The following is a 20275-nucleotide window of genomic DNA, read 5'->3' on the forward strand; positions in this document are numbered from 1 at the left end:
AAAGCACATGGACCCTTCCATGAGCTCAATGTGAAACTCTCACGCCAGCCAGGGATCGGAGCCTGGTAGCCGCTTGCCATCCGTCTTACCCTGAATGACAGGCAGAACAAGGACGAGCTTGCAGTGCCAAAGCAGGAAAACCAGCCTGCTGGAGTATCAGTCTAGGAAAAGAGGAAACCCACTGTGCCACAAGCACGCTAACACACTTAGAGAAAACAGCTGCCTCCAAGTGGCATTTATTGCAAGCCATCAGAACCCCAATTCACCACAGAAGGGTAATTCTTTCAGGGTGACCCTCCTGCTCTCACATGCTTTGATGGATATGAAATGGAATAAATAGTATTGGAAAGCTCTCCTAACCAATCTGCAAGGCAACACAAAGAGTGATATTACTGGGTTATGAGGTCTCTCAAATGTCTATACTACAGGTTTCAGAGACTAACTGGGGAAATGTATTAGGAAAACAAAGGAAGGAAAAGGGGAATTTGCAGGACTCTGAGGGATAACAGATTTCCTGTTTCAGCTTGACTGTTCAGAAGTCGTTTCATATTTCTACAAACAAAGTGTGAGCTAAATCTTAAGTTGATGGAGATATGTGAGCTGTGATGGTACGCCTCTCTATTGCTGCACTGGTTCCATTTGGGGTAGCACTATGGGGACCACATTCTCATCTCAGTGGCAGTTGTATATCAATAAAAAGAGCCTGCCTTCATTCTGATTATAACACCCATTTTATAGTTTCCTATAGGTCCTCTTCCAAACTACATCAACACACGACGGGACTTTTCAACCCGTACGCATTTCCACGACGCACATGAAAATAAATATAGGGTCTCACAGGGTTTATTGAACACACTCCAGTTACTGCTTGGCCACAAAAGCAAATGTCTGCAGCTAGTCCTTACTGTGGACTATCACTCTCTGCTGGAGTGCTGTAAGGGTGCAGCAGCGGTTTTAAAAAATAATTACACTGCACACTAACTTGTGGTACCCATATGGCTCCAATTATATGAAGCAGCATCTGTGGCCCATGCAGTCAGAAAAAGAGGCTCTGACTGAGCTGCAGCTCTGCTACAGAAAGTGAAGTGCCTGGTAGCACAGTCCTGCAGCAGGAGGCCATTACAGATGGGTGCTGGGTGCCACCGACCCCTTTCTGCTTCTGGGCACCTGGGGAAAGTGAGCAGGTAACAGGGGAGGATGTTACAGTCCTTCAGTGTTTAAGCCTCTTTTCAGTGACTATTTGGCTCTGAGTGATCTAGACAACACCCAACGAGCTCCATTTTAAATGTCCTAGAAGTGGTTGGTCTCCATGAACATGAAAAGCCTGGCATGCAGGAGGGGGGCTGAAAAGCTGCCATAAATCAAGTAAGCAGCTGGGATCTGTGTGCCCAGGAAACAATTACCACCACGATGGGATGAGCCCTGCTGCCCCGATGGCCAAGGCAGGCCACTCTCTATTCTCCTCTCTTAGGGAAAGAAATCACTTTGCAGTCTTCATTGCAAGTGAGGATTCACACCTCTCCGTTCACTTCTGCAGGCATGCTTCAGCACACTTGCTCAGTTTGGCAGAGCACAGCTCCAAATATGCTTTTCCCAATACAGGTTAACCTATCCTTCTATCCCATGTGACCTGCTGAGCAACACCTATCACAAAGCATGCAGAGGAGGCTTTACAGCCCTCAAAGAAAAATCAGACTAGCATATGACACTGATTGTCCACAGTTGTGTGAATAAGGAAGCAGGGATTCCCTCCATAACTGGCTGGGAAGAAAATAATCACATATAGCTCCTCCTAGGAATGAAATAAAATCTTTTGGGAAGAATTAGATATTTTAAAAAGGGAGGTTTGGAGGCAAGCTGAATAAAAGGGGATGCCATCTGATTTTAATTATTTTTCCTTCTGCAGGAAAAAGTCCTTTTCAATGATGTTTATACGTGTCTTTAAAACAGAGCCAAAAGTAATACGAATACAATCAATACTAGATATGAGCAGAGACACTTCTCCTGTAGCTGCAATTATCTATTTTCAAAGAGCAGGTGATGAATAATGTATGCAAAAAGGTGGGTGGAGGGGTTACTTATTTTTTCTTTAAGCAGATTATTTTAGCACGGGTGAAAGACTACCAAGCTAAAGAATAGTGTTCAATATCACGCAGTGTATAAACAGCTGTGGCTTAGCACATAATAAAAGCCATTAAGGGGCTGAGCCAAAAAATGAATCTAGCTATGAGGAGGAGAAAGAGGCAAAAAGTACTGTGTAATGACTGCTTAGCTTCACATTTGCCATTCAGCCTTTGTGCACGAGTCCATTCTGCAGACTAAGATCTCACCTTTCTCTTCTTTAGGTTTTCCTAAACTGCTTCAAACAGTAACTTGGCATTTTTGGAAACCGCTTTTTTACACCAAGGCTGCCCAATCATTCAGTAGACATTAAGATCTAGAATATGAGTTGGCCACACATGCAGATAACAGGTGAGAACAATAGGGGTCATCCCAGCATCGGCTCTGGGTCGCCCTTGGCATGCTGTGCCTGGGGCTAAGCAGGACAACTACTTGCTTACTTCTACCTTGGAGCAAGGAGGGGTGAAGGACACCAAAATCTTTGGCTCCATCCTCTTCACTGCATGGACTAGCCAAGACCATGAAGGGTAAAATAAAAATTCACTTTCATTATAATAGGAGAGATTTTCCAGGCCAGGTGCTCAGGCACCTGTCCCTCTGCTGAGCAGATTTGTCACCTTGCTCCGCTGTTCTCTTCAGCATGGGTCTGTATTAAGAGATTACTTCACACCTTCTCTGCCACACCAAACTCACTCTGGAGCATTTTCCTTACTTCTGGCTATGATTCAGCATCCCCCCAGCTGGAGGGCTTGATGCAGAATGCAATACTTGGTTAGAAAAACAGAAGTTTCAGCTGGTTTTGTGGCAACGTTTATCCTTGGCTTTGCTCGCATTTAACTCCAAGTCAGCAAACAGCTTCAATGCAGTTGACTTTGCATAAACATTACCACAGGTCTTTAGTTACTACGTCTTTCCCCTTTGTTAATGCACAAGCAAATAAAGGCAGTATTTTACCTCATGTTCTCCTTCCTGTGAACTGTCACATACATTTCATAGACTCTTCCTTGTGGAACGGCCCCCGCTGGGATCAGCAAGCTTACTCCTGCAGAACAGAAGAGACACAAAAGAAAAAATGGAGAAAAAAGAGGAAAGTGGGCCTGTGAAGAGGAGTGACAGGCGAGGCAGAAGATGAAGCCTGCAATGCCAGATTCTCACCCAACCTTGCAAGCAGACTCTAAATGACCTCAGCAACTTGGGAGACAAAGTATTCACTGCAACCTTGGTGTCTCCAGAGGTCAGCTGGTCTGTTCTTATCCGTCTTGTGTGTTGGCACTGAAATAGGGGAGTGGAGAAGAGGATTTACTTCCCTTCCATTTTATTGTATTTAAAGAGCAGACAGATGGTTACACTGCTGCTTACCTTGTAAAATGATGGAAAAGTGAACAACTGTGACTAAAACTTCCAACAGCTGTAACGGGACATCTCTCCCTAGACAATTCTTACTTAATTAAAATCAGGAAGAGAAGGCAGTGCAGCACTGTCCCAGGAAGCAACAAGAACTAGTTGTTTTTTGAAAGATGGCCTCTGTGACTGGCATCCTGTCTTTTAATGCACTCAGCTTGTAATTAGACTACCAGGGAGACAAAATAGGGCTTCTTGGTATTTTGAATGTGCCTAGTTCTGTAGAGTGGCTCAAAATTCTGGTATCCAACCATGAAAAAAATGTGGGCAAATATGCTCTGTGCCCTTTTCAGTGATGATTAGCTGCACACTTGATTACAAAACACTGTTCTTACACTACTGCAGTTTCAGAAATATAGCAGGTGAGTCCCCAGAAAACAGAGGGTCCTGTTGTTACATGACAAACACGGCACACGAACCAGCTATTTCACCCTGCTGGACACATCCCAGCCAGCTGTCTTTGCAGATGTGGATTAGCTGGGAATCAGTGGCAAAGATTTTAATACAGTTATTACTACATCGCTGAAAACAAACCTACAGGCAGATGATTTATATATGTATATATATATATATGCACAGGAAAGGCTACGTAGAAACTTTGCACGGCCTTGTCTCACCTCATGGATATTGTAAGCCATTAGCATACATGGTTTTGTTATGCTGGTGCCCTCCCATGTGTTGGTGTACAGGGGCTCAGTCCCATACCTGGCTTTGAAGGGAAGGGATTAGCTAAGAAAGCATTTTCCACAAATGCCTTCTGACACTTCTTCCTTTACAGGCCTGTTACAACCTCAACTGTGCATTTTCTCAGCTGTAACAGGGCAGGCGTAGCATAAATGAAGGGCTTTGATCATATCACTAGGATATACATACATCTAGAAGCAGCATGGAGGCATACATGTTAGTGGTAGACAGATTGATACATTTTACACAATTTATTTTAATAATTTTGAAGGGATTACAGCATAAATAACCATTTTCTCCCTTTACAAATTGCTATTAATATATGTGACTAATAGACTTTGCTGACAGCGCGCACCACCATGGCATAAGAAAACTCAGTATTAATATCTACCTTCAGCTGCTACTTACGGAAATGTGAAATCCAGGATTGTATAGCATGAATTTTCAACATTGCTCAGCAGTCAGCACCAGATCACTTTTTAACTAGTTCAGCTTTCACTCAGGCTTTTAAATTTAATAACTGTTTTTGCCCCCCGTCCCACAGTAGCTCAGAAAGGAGGGCTACTCCTCACTCACCACTTTTGGGTGCTTCCTGGGCAGTGTGGGGCTATGTCCTAGATCCCAGGTCATCTAAGTGTTTTGCTTTCTCCATAACATCAAAAACCAAGAAAAGATCCAGCAAAGGAGCAAGAGACAAAGGTAGGCACTATCTCCTTGGTCAGGGCACTGCGCTGTAAAATGGCCAAGACCTGACCACCAGATGTAAAGGAGGAAGGCAGAAGAGCTGTGAGACCTTGAGCTGTCTCATCAGGGAGTGTGGTCTCACATGTACTGTGGTCCTACCTGGACTGAGAACTCCAGAGAAATTGGGCAGGGGGACTCCTGACCACTGTATAGCCTGCATATCACCTACATCCAGTGTTTTATGCATTTGATTCAACTCCACTTCAGATGTTAATGTTGCTCTTCTTTAGCGTGCCAAACCCATGGGGAACATCTAGGTGCTGAACTTCCTTTGAACATCAGCACTTCATTTAGGAACCAAACACCAGTATGGCTCTCCTAAAAAGTCTGGCTGTGAGAGCTGAGTTCTGCCAAGGCTGCCCAGGAGCTCCCTGGATGCTCCGAAACTGCCTCCCAGTGCCTGGGTGGCTTGAAGGGGGCCCGGCAGCCTGGCCTCATACTGTATGACAAAAGTCTGAGCAGCACTTCGCAATTACATCAAAAAGCACTCACTGCTCGGTCCCCCTCTTTCCTAGTCGTAAAACACGTCAACAATATGTATAATGAGGAGAGAAACATAGAAAAGAGACTCTTGGGCCTTATTCTCCTTTGGTATGTAACATGTGCAGGAAAAATGCATTCCAAAAATTAGTATTCTGCTGTCCTACTTCAATACCACACAGTCTGCAATGAATTGAACGTGGAAAAACTGATTTGTTTTTTAATTAATTTGTCTTTTTGATGTGTGATGACAAGATTGAGGCTTTCTGGCTGAGAGTCCCTTTTCTAGAGCTGCATGAAAGGAAAAGGTCAAGGATGCTGAATCTCACTTCAGACAGTGAAGCTCTGAAGCCTTGCGTCTCAGAAAGTGGTGAAAAACCCTGCAATATTCTGCTAAAAAGGTGGCCAGGACTTTGGGAAAAGAATATCTGAAGTACCTTCGTAGACCTGAATGGGAGGAAAAAAACATCTGTTTGCTATGAACAAAGAAAAGGAGAGTCCCAGGAGTGACCCTGCTTGTTCCTGCATAAAAGCAAGCTGACTCCATTTAAAAACACGGAACAACTGAGCCTTTAAACCAACACGGCTAACGCTTACCTGAATTGGGAATTACTAGGTGACCTCCTAAGGAGTTGAAGGTCCCAAATGCAGTGCACGATGGGTCTGTTTGCCGAGCAAGGCTCTGGTTTTTCATGTTCAGGGTCTCATTCTCCAACAGTGACTGTGTAATCTGCGGGGACAGCTTGGAGGAGAAGTCAGAGAGGTCGTCCTGGGGAGTGACTGCACCAGAGGTGTTATAAACCTTGATTTTCAGGTTGGGCAGCGGGTCCAGGATCGGAGAATTGGTCATTGGGATTTTGTCAGAGACGTCATGCAAGGCGTAAACAGGACCTCTGTACATGGCTGCAGCAGAAGTGAGGTCTGGTGGTACCGCCAGGAGGTCTGCATTGGAGATGAGAAGGCAGAACCGTATTACTTCTCTGTTCTGATGACTTTCTTCTGGGTAACAATTCAGGTTTGCATTCTGCATTTTTCATTTCATATCAAAGGTTAAGATACACAAAGTCCTTGCAGACTGACCTTGGTCTCCTCTTTCATGTGTCTCTCTAGCAAACCCCCAGGGCTTGTATTGCCCCAGCCACTATGGAATCTAATTGTCATAGAAAAGTACAGCACGTTTCTGCTCTAAGGATTTTTCATTGGGATTATTTTTCCAGGCTGCACTCATATTTTCAGTATGACATGCTTAGCTTCAGGGCAAGATGCTTTCCATACCCAGCAGATCTAGTTTTACTAACTAATACCCCCTCCCTAAATGCTAAGTCAGGATCATTAACCAGTTTATGTAATTGGCCTAATGATAGCATTCCTGAAATGAAAGACAGAACAAATCTACGATGTCATCGTGCTCACGGCACCCTGCAGTGGGAGATTAGTGCCTGCAACACAGTTTTTGGGGATTTGTTTTAAAAGTATCCCCAGCAAACAAAACGGCACTTCTGCTAATCTTCCATACAACAACTCTCTTGTCATCTTAACTCTTACTTCGATTTATTCCTTTTGCGTACATTTTGGGAACAAAAGGGATCTCCACAGACTAAACCCAGGCCTTGAAAAAGCCAGCACTAACTTTAGAGTGCTTTTTTCTCTGGCCAGTGAAGTCTGGAAATAACCCAGCTGTTATGCACCAGTGACAAAAACGCACATTATTAAACAGTGTTCTACTGCAACTTCTTCTCTACATTGTTTATTGAAAGTACAGTACTTCTTAAACTACTATTTACACCTGTGGAGACAGGGTACAGTAAAAAAGGCTATTAGTGAAAAAAAGGGGAAGAAGATGTGCTAGAATTACTGTACTGTAATATCACTCCTGTGATGAATCCTGCCTCCGTTGTTTCTGTCAGAGCTTTGCCTTTGATTTAAATTTGAGCTGGACCTGTATTTCCATAAATGTCTCTGTGTTTCACTCTTGCTTTTACACTCTCTCTTCAGAAGTTAAATTCCTTTGCTTTATGCTCTTGAGCACATCTGAAAAATGCCAACGTGGGTTTTGAGCACTTGACCATCAGAAACAAATGGATATAATCTTTCTCCCTTTTATGAAGTGCCAACCAGCATCCAACGAATATCATTCATGGAGCCCAAGAGACCATAACCTTATAGCATCTCCCTGAATTGGTCAACATGGAGTGAAATGACAACTAACCTTGCCTTGCAGCCTTGATGTTAACAGGCTGAAATCCCCCATTTAGCGCCGAGGAGTCGATAATATCTGACTCAAAGTCACGGTGGTTCTTGCGATAGACAAACAGGGCCACAACCACAGAAATAGCCAGGCACACGATCACGGCTATGACGATCCCAACGTAGAGAGCAACATCATCTGAGTCAGGAGCAGCTAGAGGGAGAGAGGCCAGGAACCTTGAAGAAATGTGCTCCTTACAGGGACTTTCAAGAAAACACATTCTTATTATTCTTGTTTCCTGCAGATATTTACTACCTTTTTTATAGGTTAATTTAAAAACCATTTCCAAAGCTATATAACAGGTCTATGCCCTTTTGATGGAAAATTATCTTTGATTTCTCTCTATCTTCTCTTCTAACTCTTTCCCTATCGACTCATTCATCTATCTAGTACTCAGGCTGTGAACTACTAAGCATAACACATGTTATAGACCTAGTCTCATGAAGCAAATTTGCCCTATGAAATAAAGTAGTATGTCTTAATGACGTAGTGTCATAGTATTGGTATTTAGTGGTTCATCTGATAACAAACAAACAAAAAAGTTATGGGTTTTTAAACTTCAGAAGCCTTATTTTTTAATAAAAAAAAAAAAGTAAAAAAAAACCAACATCAATTTTTTATGAAATACCTGGAATATCAGGATGAATCTCTGAGTTTGTTTTTTTTGAACTCTAATGTGTCAAGCCATTTTTCTTTCCATCCATTTCCCATTTAAAAAATAATCTAGTAAAGCAGAGAATCAAACACTGAATTCTCATCACTGGCATTAACACATCTGTATTTGGGCTAAAGCTGAAGCAAGCACAAGAAATAATGTGGTAATTTACGAAAAGGAACCCAGATTTATTAGAGCTGTCTTGTGAGAAAATGGCTATGATATTTCTACTAGCTGCTTATACCGTATCTTTGGCACTAATTCCAGGCTAATCTCTAGCATCATTATCCACTAGACAATTTTTTCTAAAAGGTCTGAATATATGACCAAAATTTGATGTGCTTTTATACAATGAAGAATCCCAGTTTTAGAGATGGTGTAATGAAAAAGGAAAGTGCAAAAACAAATCAGACTTTTTTAGTACTCCATTTTTGTTAGTTTGAAACATGTGAAGTAATTTTTATTTTATCTTTTTGCTCCCTGCCTTCTAGCCATTTAAGACAGGCTGCCCTCCAGTGCAGAGGTGAGAGCTGGCAGATGTTGAAAGGGACTGATCAATCTCTGTACGCTCCTAGCTAACAGAGCTTCAATATCACATTTTTTATCTCAGCCGTTCAGGAAGCAGATCCCCAAGTTCCAGCTCAAAGAAAAATTACCCCTCCACCACATTTCTTCCATTTGCTAAGGAAATTTTAATGAGAAGAGGGTTCATTCTCTCCAGTTTCTGTGTCTGAGGCAGCATTTTCTCCCATCTTCCTCGTGCATAAGGGCCATTATCTGTGTCAACCCGCTGACAGCGAAAGGCTGCGACTGCTGTCAAACAAGCAGCACGCCACTTACTCTGCTGAATAGGCCCTACTTTGCCTAGTCACACAGAACTGGCATAATAGTAATGCTTTATCCAAGGAACAGCATCAAATTAGCATCCAGGAATGTAAAATCAAACATTAAACTTACAAGAAAATCCATATTCATTCTGGGTTCTCTGTTCAGTTGAAATAGGATAAATGAAACCTTAAAAAGAAAGAAATTAAACAAAAATGGGAACAAAATCAAATTAATGAGGAGAACAAAAAAGGGAAGCATGAAAAATGGTTTAATAAAAAAAAAGAAGGAAAAGAAACTGATAGCACTTTAAAATTCTGATACAGCACAAAATTATGATTTTGCATCCTCTGCCTCCTCCAGAGCCTTAGTAAGAATTAATAAGCAGGCAGATTGAATTTCTAAGCCAAAATCGGTCTCGAGTCACTAACTTTGGAGTGCTTAAAGTCTTTCTTTTATTGAGCATAAACTCTAATGGATCTAATTTATTTCAGACATCAAGGGTCATTAGCATATGGAAAGTCTTTTTCCCTATCCCTGCCATATGCTTTAATTCCCAGGACATGTTCGGTGAGGCTCTAAACAGTTTTTTTATTTAATTATAGTAGCTTGCTGTTGATCTAATAGAGCTAAAGGAGACCTGTCGTCACTGGTCAGAGGTTAAATACCCATTCGCTGAGCAGAGTCCATGCACAAAGCCCTCTCTCTGTATTTCCCTGGAATTATTTTATCCTGTCTTTAATACATGTTCAATAGGAATTCCTCAGGGAGTAAAGAATTTGTCAGCAAAAGGGAAACTGAGTGGCTTCTCTCCGAAATTATTACAAAATCAATAAGGCCCCTGGGGTCATAACACTATTTATTTGAAATCTTTGCAAGCACCGTATATCGACAAAATCATAACACAATTTACAGCTGTATTTCAGAACGTATAAATAAGAGAGATCATTTCCATTGTCTTTTCTTTCTGCAGCTCCTACAGCACGTTATGCTGGAGCTGCTTAGTTCGCGCACGAGTCATTAGAACTCGCTAAGCACCTCCCAGCTGCTTTCCATCCATACGGGAAAGGAGTGAAATGCTCCAAGTCCCACCCTGCTGGAAAGGTAAATGACAAATCCAAAGTAAGCTGGGGTGCTGCTGTCAGGAACGGGATCAGAGTCAGTGTAAGACAGAAGGTACTCCTCCTCCACCACCTTCCCTTCAGTGCTTTTGAAGGGAATTTCACCCGGTCCCCTTGGATTGCACTGAGAAGAGCTCGCATGGCTGGGGACTCCCTGCAGGTGCAACGACACTGGAAAATGCACTCCTGGTGCGTGCCTAATGCACAGGACCACATTACAGGCAGATCGAAGCAATAATAATCCCCAGCTCCCAGAAAGATTTGAGTTTGGGTGCTTGGCATCTGTTGTGCTTTACATAGCTCTTCCTGCTTGGCTGCACTGCTTGCTAATGAAGATATAGTCTATCCCAATCACAGGTATAGACATACCTTCCCCACAGTTTCTAGACATTAACTATTGCATAAATGCTACCTTAACTGAACTACAAGATGTATTGGGTTTGCGAGGCAAGGTTTTGGTAGCAGAGGGGCTACAGGGGTGGCTTCTGTGAGCCCATCAGCAATGGTGGTAGCGCCTCTGGGCTAATGTATTTAAGATGGGTAAAAAAAATAAGAACAAACCTGTGGAACAGCAACAGCAGCCAGAGAGAGGAATGGGAATATGTAAGAGACACAAATCTGCAGATGCCAAGGTCAGTGAAGAAGGAGGGTGAGGAGGCCCTCCAGGTGCTGGAGCAGATTCCCCTGAAGCCCATGGTGAAGCCCATGGTGAGGCAGGCTGTCCCCCTGCAGCCCAGGGAGGTCCACGATGGAGCAGATATCCACCTGCAGCCCATGGAGGACCCCACACCAAAGCAGGTCAATGCCCAAAGGAGGCTATGACCCTGTGGGAAGCCCAAGCTGGAGCAGGCTCCTGCCAGGACCTGTGGACCCACAGAGAGAAGAATCCATGCTGGTAGGACTTGTGACCCCATGGGCGACCCATGCTGGAGCAGTTTGTGAAGAACTGCAGCCCGTGGGAAGGACCCACGTTGGAGAAGTTCATGGAGGACTGTGTCCCATTGGAGGGACCCCACACTGGAGCAGGGGAAAAGTGCGAGTAGTCCTCCCCTGAGGAGGAAGGAGCAGCAGAAATGTGTGATGAACTGACAGCAACCCCCATTGCCCATCCCCCTGCGCCACTGAGGGGGAAGAGGTAGAGAATTTGGGAGTGAAGTGGAGCCCAGGAAGAAGGGAGGGTAAGGGGAAGGTGTTTTAAGATTTAGGTTTTATTTGTCATTACCCTACTCTGATTTGATTAGTAATAAATTAAATTAATTTTCCCCAAGTCAAGTCTGTTTTGCCCGTGATGGTAATGGGTGACTGATCTCTCCCTGTTCTTATCTTGACCCATGAGCCTTTTGTTATATTTTGTCTTCCCCTGTCCAGCTGAGGAAGGGAGTGATAAAGCAGCTTTGGTGGGCACCTGGCATCCATGCAGGGACAACACACCACACCAGAGCAAGAAGAGCTGCTTTTTGATGATGATGTTTCTTCTGAGGCATCATGGGACACACTATATTGCCTGTAATATCTATTTAAAACTTTATTTCACAGCAATGATTCCAGCTTTATAATTGCTTTTAGAAATATTATGTTCTTACGTCAATTTATTTGGTTCTTTGAGTCGAGTTCACCTATGTGTACTCTCAACACACATATTTAATCTTTCACAATAACCGCTTCCTACCTCTACTAGTGTACTCCAGGTATTGGCCATAAGAAGCCAGGAGAGCAACTTCTGGGAGCTTGAGTGAGTGCTCAGCAAGTCTAAGCATGAATTACAGTACCCTAGTTACCCCCCACTTACCCCCCAGACACATTCGGAGGCCCATATCTAGTCAACCTCAATTTCAGCTGTAGCCTTATGCCCAGTATTTCCTTTGGCAAGAGGTCTCTGGAGACCAAGAGGCAGCCAGAAGGAAATAAAAGGTACAAGGACAAGGTGGAATTTAAGGTGGCTGCACCTCTGAATGCCTTTTTGCCTCATACTCAAATCCACTGGGAAAACTGAAGATATCTCTCTGCATTTCATGTGCCACGGCATGTTCTCGGGGGAGCTGGCACACAACAGCATGTGTCCCCTGGCTCTGCATCACCCACAGAGCTCGAGCTCACCTGCGCAGAGCCAGAAAGGCTATTCCTCTCTCCTTACTTTGCTTTTCAGCTGGCAAGTTTTGCATTCAAGGTTGTGTGTCATTCCTGCCACATCTGAAGTGATCTAGGAACTGCCACTCAACAGGCACAAAGGACTAGTTTAGCTGTGATGTTATTGAAAGCATTCTCTCCGCCTGGGAAAATGGAAATCCAAATTCAAGTCTTTTCAGCAAAGTAAACAAGTGTGGTCCTCAAATACTCTAAAAGAACTTTACCTCATTGCAACCTCTTCACAGACCCTGTTTGTCACAAATACTTATTTGCATCTTACAAGTTTGCATAGATTCTCTTACTGATAACTATGGAGAGAACCCTTGCAGCAACATAAGAGTGACAACAATTTCTTCAGCAGAAAGGTCTTGTGTATGTATTCAAAGGCACGTTATTAAAACAGGAGGATGAGGTGAGGATACTGATTGCTGCTTCCATTAGCCTCACAAACCAACATGCTTATTAAAGTGAGCTTGATTTTATTCATAGATTCATAGATTCATAGAATCATTAAGGGTGGAAAAGACCTCTAAGATCGTCAAGTCTAATGGTCAACCCAACATCACCATGCCTCCTAAGCCATGTCCTGAATGTCTACATGTCTTTCAAATACCTCCAGGGATGGTGACCCCACCACCTCTCTGGGCAGCCTGTTCCAACACCTGACCACTCTTTCAGTAAAGAATTTTTTCCTAATATCCAACCTAAACCTGCCCTGATCCCCTGGTGCAAGTTGAGGCCATTTCCTCTCATTCTATTGCTAGAAATTTGGGAGGAGAGACCGACACCCACCTCACTACAACCTCCTTTCAGGTAGTTGTAGAGAGCAATAAGGTCTCTCCTTAGCCTCCTCTTCTCCAGGCTAAACAACCCCAGCTCCCTCAGCTGCTCCTCATAAGACTTGTTCTCCAGACCCTTCACCAGCTTCATTGCCCTTCTCTGGACACGCACCAGCAGCTCAATGTCCTTCTTATACTAAGGTGCCCAAAACTGAACACAGTATAGAAGGTGCGGCCTCACCAGTGCTGAGTACAGGGGGATGATCACTTCCCTACACCTGCTGGCCACATTCTCCTGTGTGTGGTGTGATCTGAACAAAGTACACAGCTCCAGCCAACTGTTCCTGTGCAAACATAACCAGGCTTGCACAAGTCTCTCTGAGGACACATTTTTATCCTGAAGAACATGTGTTTTACATAGAGGGAAGGCATGGCTGAAGTGGAAGGGTTAAGGGCTGCTGAGTGAGATGCCATGTGTTTGAGTCAAGAGCATGCCAATTTTTTGCTGAGGGTCAAGAGTCACAGCTGACCAACCTAGCTGTAGGTGGGTAGGTGGCCACTCGTGCTGGATGTAAAGTCCTTGTTGAGGTGATGGCACTACACAAGCTACGCTGTGGTGGTCATACAACCCTGTTTGCTCACAGTATGTGAGCAGGCTTCCCTGGCTGAAGCTAGCAGAGACCTTACCTAGGGTTGACTTTCAGCACGCCTGCCGAGCTGGCAACCCCAGCCATCCACTGGTCAAATGCCAGCTCCACTTACACTTGCAAATTAAGTAGATTTGTCAAAGATCACTCAAACATGGCAACTACAGATGCCTTCTGCCATTTGGGCAGGAGTTTTTAAAATAAAACTACTTTTAAACACTCCTTTGTCATGAAAGCGGTCTTCCAAAAGGGAGCAGGCATTGCAGTGGCAGCAGTAAGGGGAAGGCTTGCACCTTGCACTGGGGCAGGAGGTAGGGTTATTGCCATGCTCCCAGCACAAGAGCACAGGTATTGCTTTAGAAAGTTGGTTTTCACACTGGTCCCTCCAACTATGCCTTCAAACAATGAGAAAGGACATTTTCATCAGATAATGATGCAAACCTGCTGGGATTAGTAACTGAAATAATAAAGAATGACTTCCTTCCTCTCTTCAAAGTAACTGCAGTGAAAAGAGATCTTTTTCTTGTGCGTTTTTTTTTCCCTCCTTGTATCAACAGTGCTGCTTGGCAAGTACCTGAGGGACTTCTACCAGGATCATCAAAATTTTTAACGAGGGTGAATTTAGAAAGGTGCTGGTGGGTTTGACTCTGGGAAGGCTGCTGAGGCTGCTGACTCACACTCAGAGCAGCTGGTTTCACAGTGAGCTACTTGCTTTGAGAAAAGTAATTTAAGCTTTTTCCTACAGCTTGTTGGGGAAATGTACATTTTCAAAGGGGCTTTTGATGTTTTGTTGTGTAACTTACTGCTAGATGAGTAAAATAGTAATAATCATACTTTACACTTGCAGAGTCCCTTCTGTTTGAGGCTCTCAGAGGCTTACCAAAAGTGGATATTTATTTCCCTCATTTTACAAGCGTCTCACCCTATGTCATATCTGGAGAATCAGTGGGAGATTTGGGTTAACGCACAGAAATTGCACCACTGGAACTGCATGGTAAATGCATCCATTAAAAAGCCTTTAATTAAGTTGATGTTTCTCCATGCATTCTACTTTATATTCCACTTCAGGCTTGTAAATACACTTTTGTCCCTGTGGAAGTGCTTCTATTAAGCATTAAAGGTGGGCTTTTTTTTAACTAACATAATTACACTGGCACAAATCCTTTGTACAAATGCAGATGTATCATTATAAAGATGCGTTATGTAGGCATCGCCTATTCTTTTTCTATAAAGCATGTGAAGAGCAATTTAAGCACCTTTATAACGATGTAACACTGGGAAAAGTGAAGAAGGGTAAATGTCAGATTGCGCTGAATAGATAAAACAGTCCAACGTTGGTATATAGAAAACACTTCAGCAGGCTTTTTATCAATTTAGTTTAACTGAATTTCAGCATCAGTCGCACTTGTGTTCATTTGGGGAACTCTGTCCATTTAACTAAATAGATTTTGAAGCTCATTTAATTAGTTTGGTTCAGTTAGTGAAGGCAGATTATCCTCAAACACTGGAAGTCCAGCCTGGGCATTCTGGTCCCACATGCCTTACTTTGACTTTCAGAAAACACATTTGTGCCAGAGGCCACAGGAGACGCAATGGGGGGTTGAGTCTGCATGTGCGGGATCATCTCCCTTAGGGGGTTAGTTTTGACAGATAGACAGGATGACCCGTTTTACAGCATTAATTCATCTGCTGCAATTTGCCTTGGGAGGAGTTAGATAAACCTTCTGCCAAGTTGGGGGAAAATGAAGCATTTGGGAATGGAGAATCTCACACCTATGAAAGATAATTGTGCAGAGATTATGGCACAGACTCCCTTGAGACTGAAATTGAAACAGAGTGTCACCAAATAGCCACCAAAAGTACTTTTCTAAGCTCTCTTTTTTTCCACTGGGGAAGAATCTACCCCCTCAGCATATATACACACACGGTGCTCCGACTGGGAACTCAGTATCGAGACAATGGGCATCCTGAAATCCTGTGTTTGATTTTACCTAGAAAGCCCTGGGAATACACTGCTTTGGCCTGCAAACTGGCATATTTTAAAATCAGCTTTTATCCCTGTGGTGTGATACACTAGGTCACGGCTTCATGCAGAGGGAACTTTGCAAATGGTTCCCCTTTTTGGACCTTAACAGATTTTGCCAGCTTTCTAGTCATGCTCAGTTTGTATTAATGGATATCAATTTTAGCATGAATTGATCAGATTATGAAAATATTTTACTCTGGTGCTTGCAAAAAAATAAAATATTCACATAAGAGAGAAAGAAAAATTCCCAGTTTCCTGTTTGTATTTTCCCCAACTACTTTCTCTCTTCCCAGCAAGTAACTAGGTGAGATAGTAGAGTAGCTGAAGGTGATTTTTCTGGCCACATATTTACTAGGGCTTATACAGTTTGGGTCATATTTACAAAAATATTTACAGTTATCCTGCAGAAAAATTGTCACAGCTAATGATACATATTTTGAGACTGCATCAAGGTCAGTAAGAGCTGGAGACACGCACTTTCATTTAATAAAGTGAAGACTGCATAAAGCATGCCATAACTGCTTGCTTCTTTAATACACCATATTTTAGCCTGGTATCACTTGCTTCTAATCTATAAACGCCATTTACTTTACCCTCTATGTAGCAGTTCAAAAGGAGCTAAGGTCACATAATTATGTGGCCCTTTTGAAAGCCTAGCCACGTGACATGTCTCAATAACATCCAGTCGCAATGAACTCAACAGGTAGAGCATAATATATTGTAACAGCACTTTCCCCACTTTTGGCTCCAAAGTCAATGCCCTTAAATTGCCTAGAAGAAAAGCCGAGGGCACTCATTCAAGTGCTTCCTTTCTTTCTCTACTTTGATGGTTTTATCCAGTGTAGCGACACTGAAGTAGGAATAAGCTCTTGCTGGCAACAGGCTCTGAACCACAGAGCTACGATGGGCAGAGGAACGGAGACTAATTCCCACATGTAGATGCCTAAAATGCGAAGGAAACAGTTCTTAGATGACTTAAAGTAGCTACGTGGTGCATACACTGTGGCATGAGAGTTTACTGGAACAACCCTTTGTTTCTCCGTGATACATAAACGTCAGGTGAGTTCCAGTATTTAATAACTCAAAGCCAGCAAGCTGGTCACTTTTCTCATACCAGACTCAAACAACATGCACACAATTGCTCTGTTCTTAATGCCCATGATGAGGGTTTTTTCAACATTAATTCAGTTATACTCCTCTTTTCCAAGCTCTGGTGGCTCAGAATTTTCTTTAAAATCTTTGGGTTTGGGTTAAATTTTCTATAATCAGTCTCAGTCTCAGAAATTATCCTGAAGAGTTAGAATCAAATAATGTTAGGACCCTTTTTCTTTTTTTAAATTTTGGTTTGGTTTAGTTGATTTTTGAGTTCAGTGGATATCAAGAGGTAAAAAATAGTATACACCGCTGTTTTCAAATTCCAGGTACTAGAAATTCAGCTTCTTTCCCTTTTCCTGTAAAATGCCATTCTCAATATAAAGACAGCCCAGATTCAAATTTTGTAAAACTCTGCATTCCTCAGAAGAGACATCCAGCAATTCTAAATTCTGAATGTCATTACAAAGAGACACTTCTGAGATAAAGAGGAAAAAAGGCATATGCCCCTGCAGTGTTTGCAGGGCTGTGGCTGTAGCAGCGACCTAGCATTACTAGTCCTGTTTCCATCTTATGCCTCCATTTGCCTTACCTAGCTCACCATCACCTCTCCACAACCCTACAGCTATCACTGGCTTGCAGAATTTCTTCATTATTTTTAAAGGAAATTCTGGATGATCAAGCCAGTGTGCAAAGGCTCAAAGCTTTCGAAAGAAACTTTCCAAAGGGACTTTCAAGAGCTTTCAAAATGTTGACTCAGATGCATTGCAATGCGATAAGTTTCCATGTCCCTATGACAGGCAAGCAGTCACATATTTTCACATTAGGAGAAGGAATTTAGGAGACTTAATTTGACATCCTGGAGTTTTGAATTGCTCCGTGCAGGTCCCACCATCCAGAGGCTGCACAAACTTCCGGTATTTCCTTTTCTACAAGGGGCACACTTAACAGTACAAGAGCAACCTTAGAATAAACCCCATATTCTGACTATTTAGTAAGGCTTCATGTTCCCTTAATGTGTTGCTAATGCAGATTTACCACAGGAGAAATATTAAGAATAATCTTTGAATTGTAATTGCTGTTAACATTTTCTCTCCCTGGAACTCCAGCATATAAAGATGATGTTATATTGTGCTGGTTTTGGCTGGGATAATTTTCTTCATAGTAGCTAATATGGAGCTATGGTTTGGTTTTGTGCAGAAAACAATAACACAGGGATATTTTCGTTACTGCTGAGCAGGGCTTACACAGAGTCAAGCCCTTTTCTGCTCCTCACCCCACCCCACCAGCGAGCAGGCTGGGGGTGCACAAGGCGCTGGGAGGGGGCACAGCCGGTACAGCCGACCCCAACTGACCAGAGAGGCATCCCTGGCCGTATGACATTGTGCTCAGCAATGAAAGCTGGGGGAAGAAGGAGGAAGCAGGGGACGTTTGGAGTGATGGCGTTCATCTTCCCAAGTATCCATTATGTGTGATGTAGCCCTGCTTTCCTGGAGATGGCTGAACACCTGCCTGCCCATGGGAAGCAGTGAGTGAATTCCTTGTTTTGCTCTGCTTGCGTGTGTGGCTTTTGCTTTGCCTATTAAACTGTCTTTATCTCAAGCCATGAGTTTTCTCACTTTTACTTTTCTGATTCTCTTCCCCATCCCACTAGGGGCAGGGAGTGAGTGAGCAGCTGTGTGGTGCTTAGTTGCTGACAGATATCTTATATCTTATTTGTGGTGCTTAAAACTTAAAAAAAAAAAAACAAACACCCAACAACAAATAAAGTCCCTGGAGCTGCAAAAAAAGCTCTCAGAAAGAATGTGCCCAGCTTCTTCCTATATTTGCTATTCTAAAGAAAGACCTTCATGTCTGCAGTAATGATGCTGAAGGTCAGATATGATATCAGGCATCCCAGAGATAAAGCACGGTAATTTATTTTCCTTCAAAAGGACTAATTATTGGCATGTTCAGGGTGGGCTAATAAACAGGGAGCTTGAGTTTTTGAGACTGATTATTTACTTGGGTATTATCTCAGATCTTTCCTGAGCAGGTTAAATGGGGAGTTTCTATCCTTCTGTCCTTTAATAGGAGTTTATGATATTCTATAATTAAGATTGCAACTATGTTTTCGTTTTAAATTAGATTCCTGACATTTTGTTAACATCGTTAGAAAGGTCTTGCCGGAGTTTAAACAGACATGTCATCTATGTGGGGGTAGGGGAAGATGGAAGAGTAGGATAAGTCCTTGCTAAAATTTGATGTGGATTAGAATAGGCAATTTTGACATTATGCAATCTTTTACAGTTAAGGACTTTGACCTTTTGGATAAATCTTATGCCAGTCTTTAGTATCTTAGAAGCACAGAACCTTAACATTGGGTTTCTTATGCATGTTTGACAGCAAAAGTAAACACCTGTCTAGCATCGCAATTTGCTAGATCATGTATTTGCAAATTCCACTTTTGCAATGACCGAACGCTAAATAGACTTCCTGGGGTTTGCTTTGTTTTGCAATTGTAGCAGGACAAGAGCAACCGGGTTACAGGGAGAGCTGTAATAAGGACATGGGCCAGCACTGGGGAGGGAACATGTGGCAAAAAACAGGATGAAGGAAGGGGCAGCTGAGAGGGGGTCTAGGAGGGTGATTGAAACTGTTAGGACTGCTGGGAAAAAGGCTTGTGTAAAGCATGAGATATCCACGTGGATGCTCAGTGATGCGTATTGAAATCTTTGGTAGTCTCTAAGCTCACAGGTAAAGTAATGTGTATTCTCTGGCCTAAAAAATGCCAGAGACCCCAAAATCCGTTGATCAGCTCAGTGTTCATTTCCCAAACTACAGCAATTTCCCTCCCCAACATGAGTTTTCATTTAAGGATGCTGCCGATGTTTTTGTTAGCACTTTATGTAGAACACAGATTTAGAAAAAGAGAGCACTGAGTTTTACTCCCGATCCTGTCACTGACTCTCTGCTGAGCCTCAGGCTGCTCATGTAACCTCACTCTGCCTGACACCCTGCCAGGAAAGTGAAAATCACAAAAGATACCCACCTTTGTACATGGTAAGGAAAATATAAACACTCATTATTGTCACTGCATGGTTGGTGTTTTTTCCACAAGGAAGTTAATGTATCAGTTAGAATTTATTTTAAGCTTGCATTTTTCTTTCCTGTGAGTAACTTTTTTTTTTTTTTTTTTTTTTTAATGTGCAGAGGAATAAGGGAAGAATAAAAGAAAAACCCAAGGGAATTAAGAAGAATGAAAATTATAGACAGACAAGGTTGGGCTTCTTCTCTTCTCTGCATGGCTATAATATTTTTGCATTAGTTGAGAGATATTTCAAAA

The 20275-nt window shown here is 42.7% G+C and overlaps 1 protein-coding gene across 3 annotated transcripts in view; it reads right to left on the reverse strand.

The window, feature by feature from the left end:
- Positions 1 to 20275, reverse strand: part of UNC5C (unc-5 netrin receptor C) — a 275298-nt gene that overhangs the window by 31809 nt on the left and 223214 nt on the right. For 2 of the 3 annotated variants that reach the window (XM_064449975.1, XM_064449977.1), the window contains exons 8-11: positions 9291 to 9347; positions 7640 to 7831; positions 6028 to 6372; positions 3076 to 3163 (exon numbers count right to left, since the gene is read on the reverse strand). In XM_064449975.1, coding sequence (XP_064306045.1) covers positions 3076 to 3163; positions 6028 to 6372; positions 7640 to 7831; positions 9291 to 9347 — 682 coding nt within the window. The remainder of the gene's footprint in view (positions 1 to 3075; positions 3164 to 6027; positions 6373 to 7639; positions 7832 to 9290; positions 9348 to 20275) is intronic. The other variant, XM_064449976.1, reaches the window with a different exon arrangement.

Source organism: Phalacrocorax carbo, chromosome 4, assembly GCF_963921805.1.
Source record: "Phalacrocorax carbo chromosome 4, bPhaCar2.1, whole genome shotgun sequence".
In the NCBI taxonomy this organism is placed as follows: domain Eukaryota; kingdom Metazoa; phylum Chordata; class Aves; order Suliformes; family Phalacrocoracidae; genus Phalacrocorax; species Phalacrocorax carbo.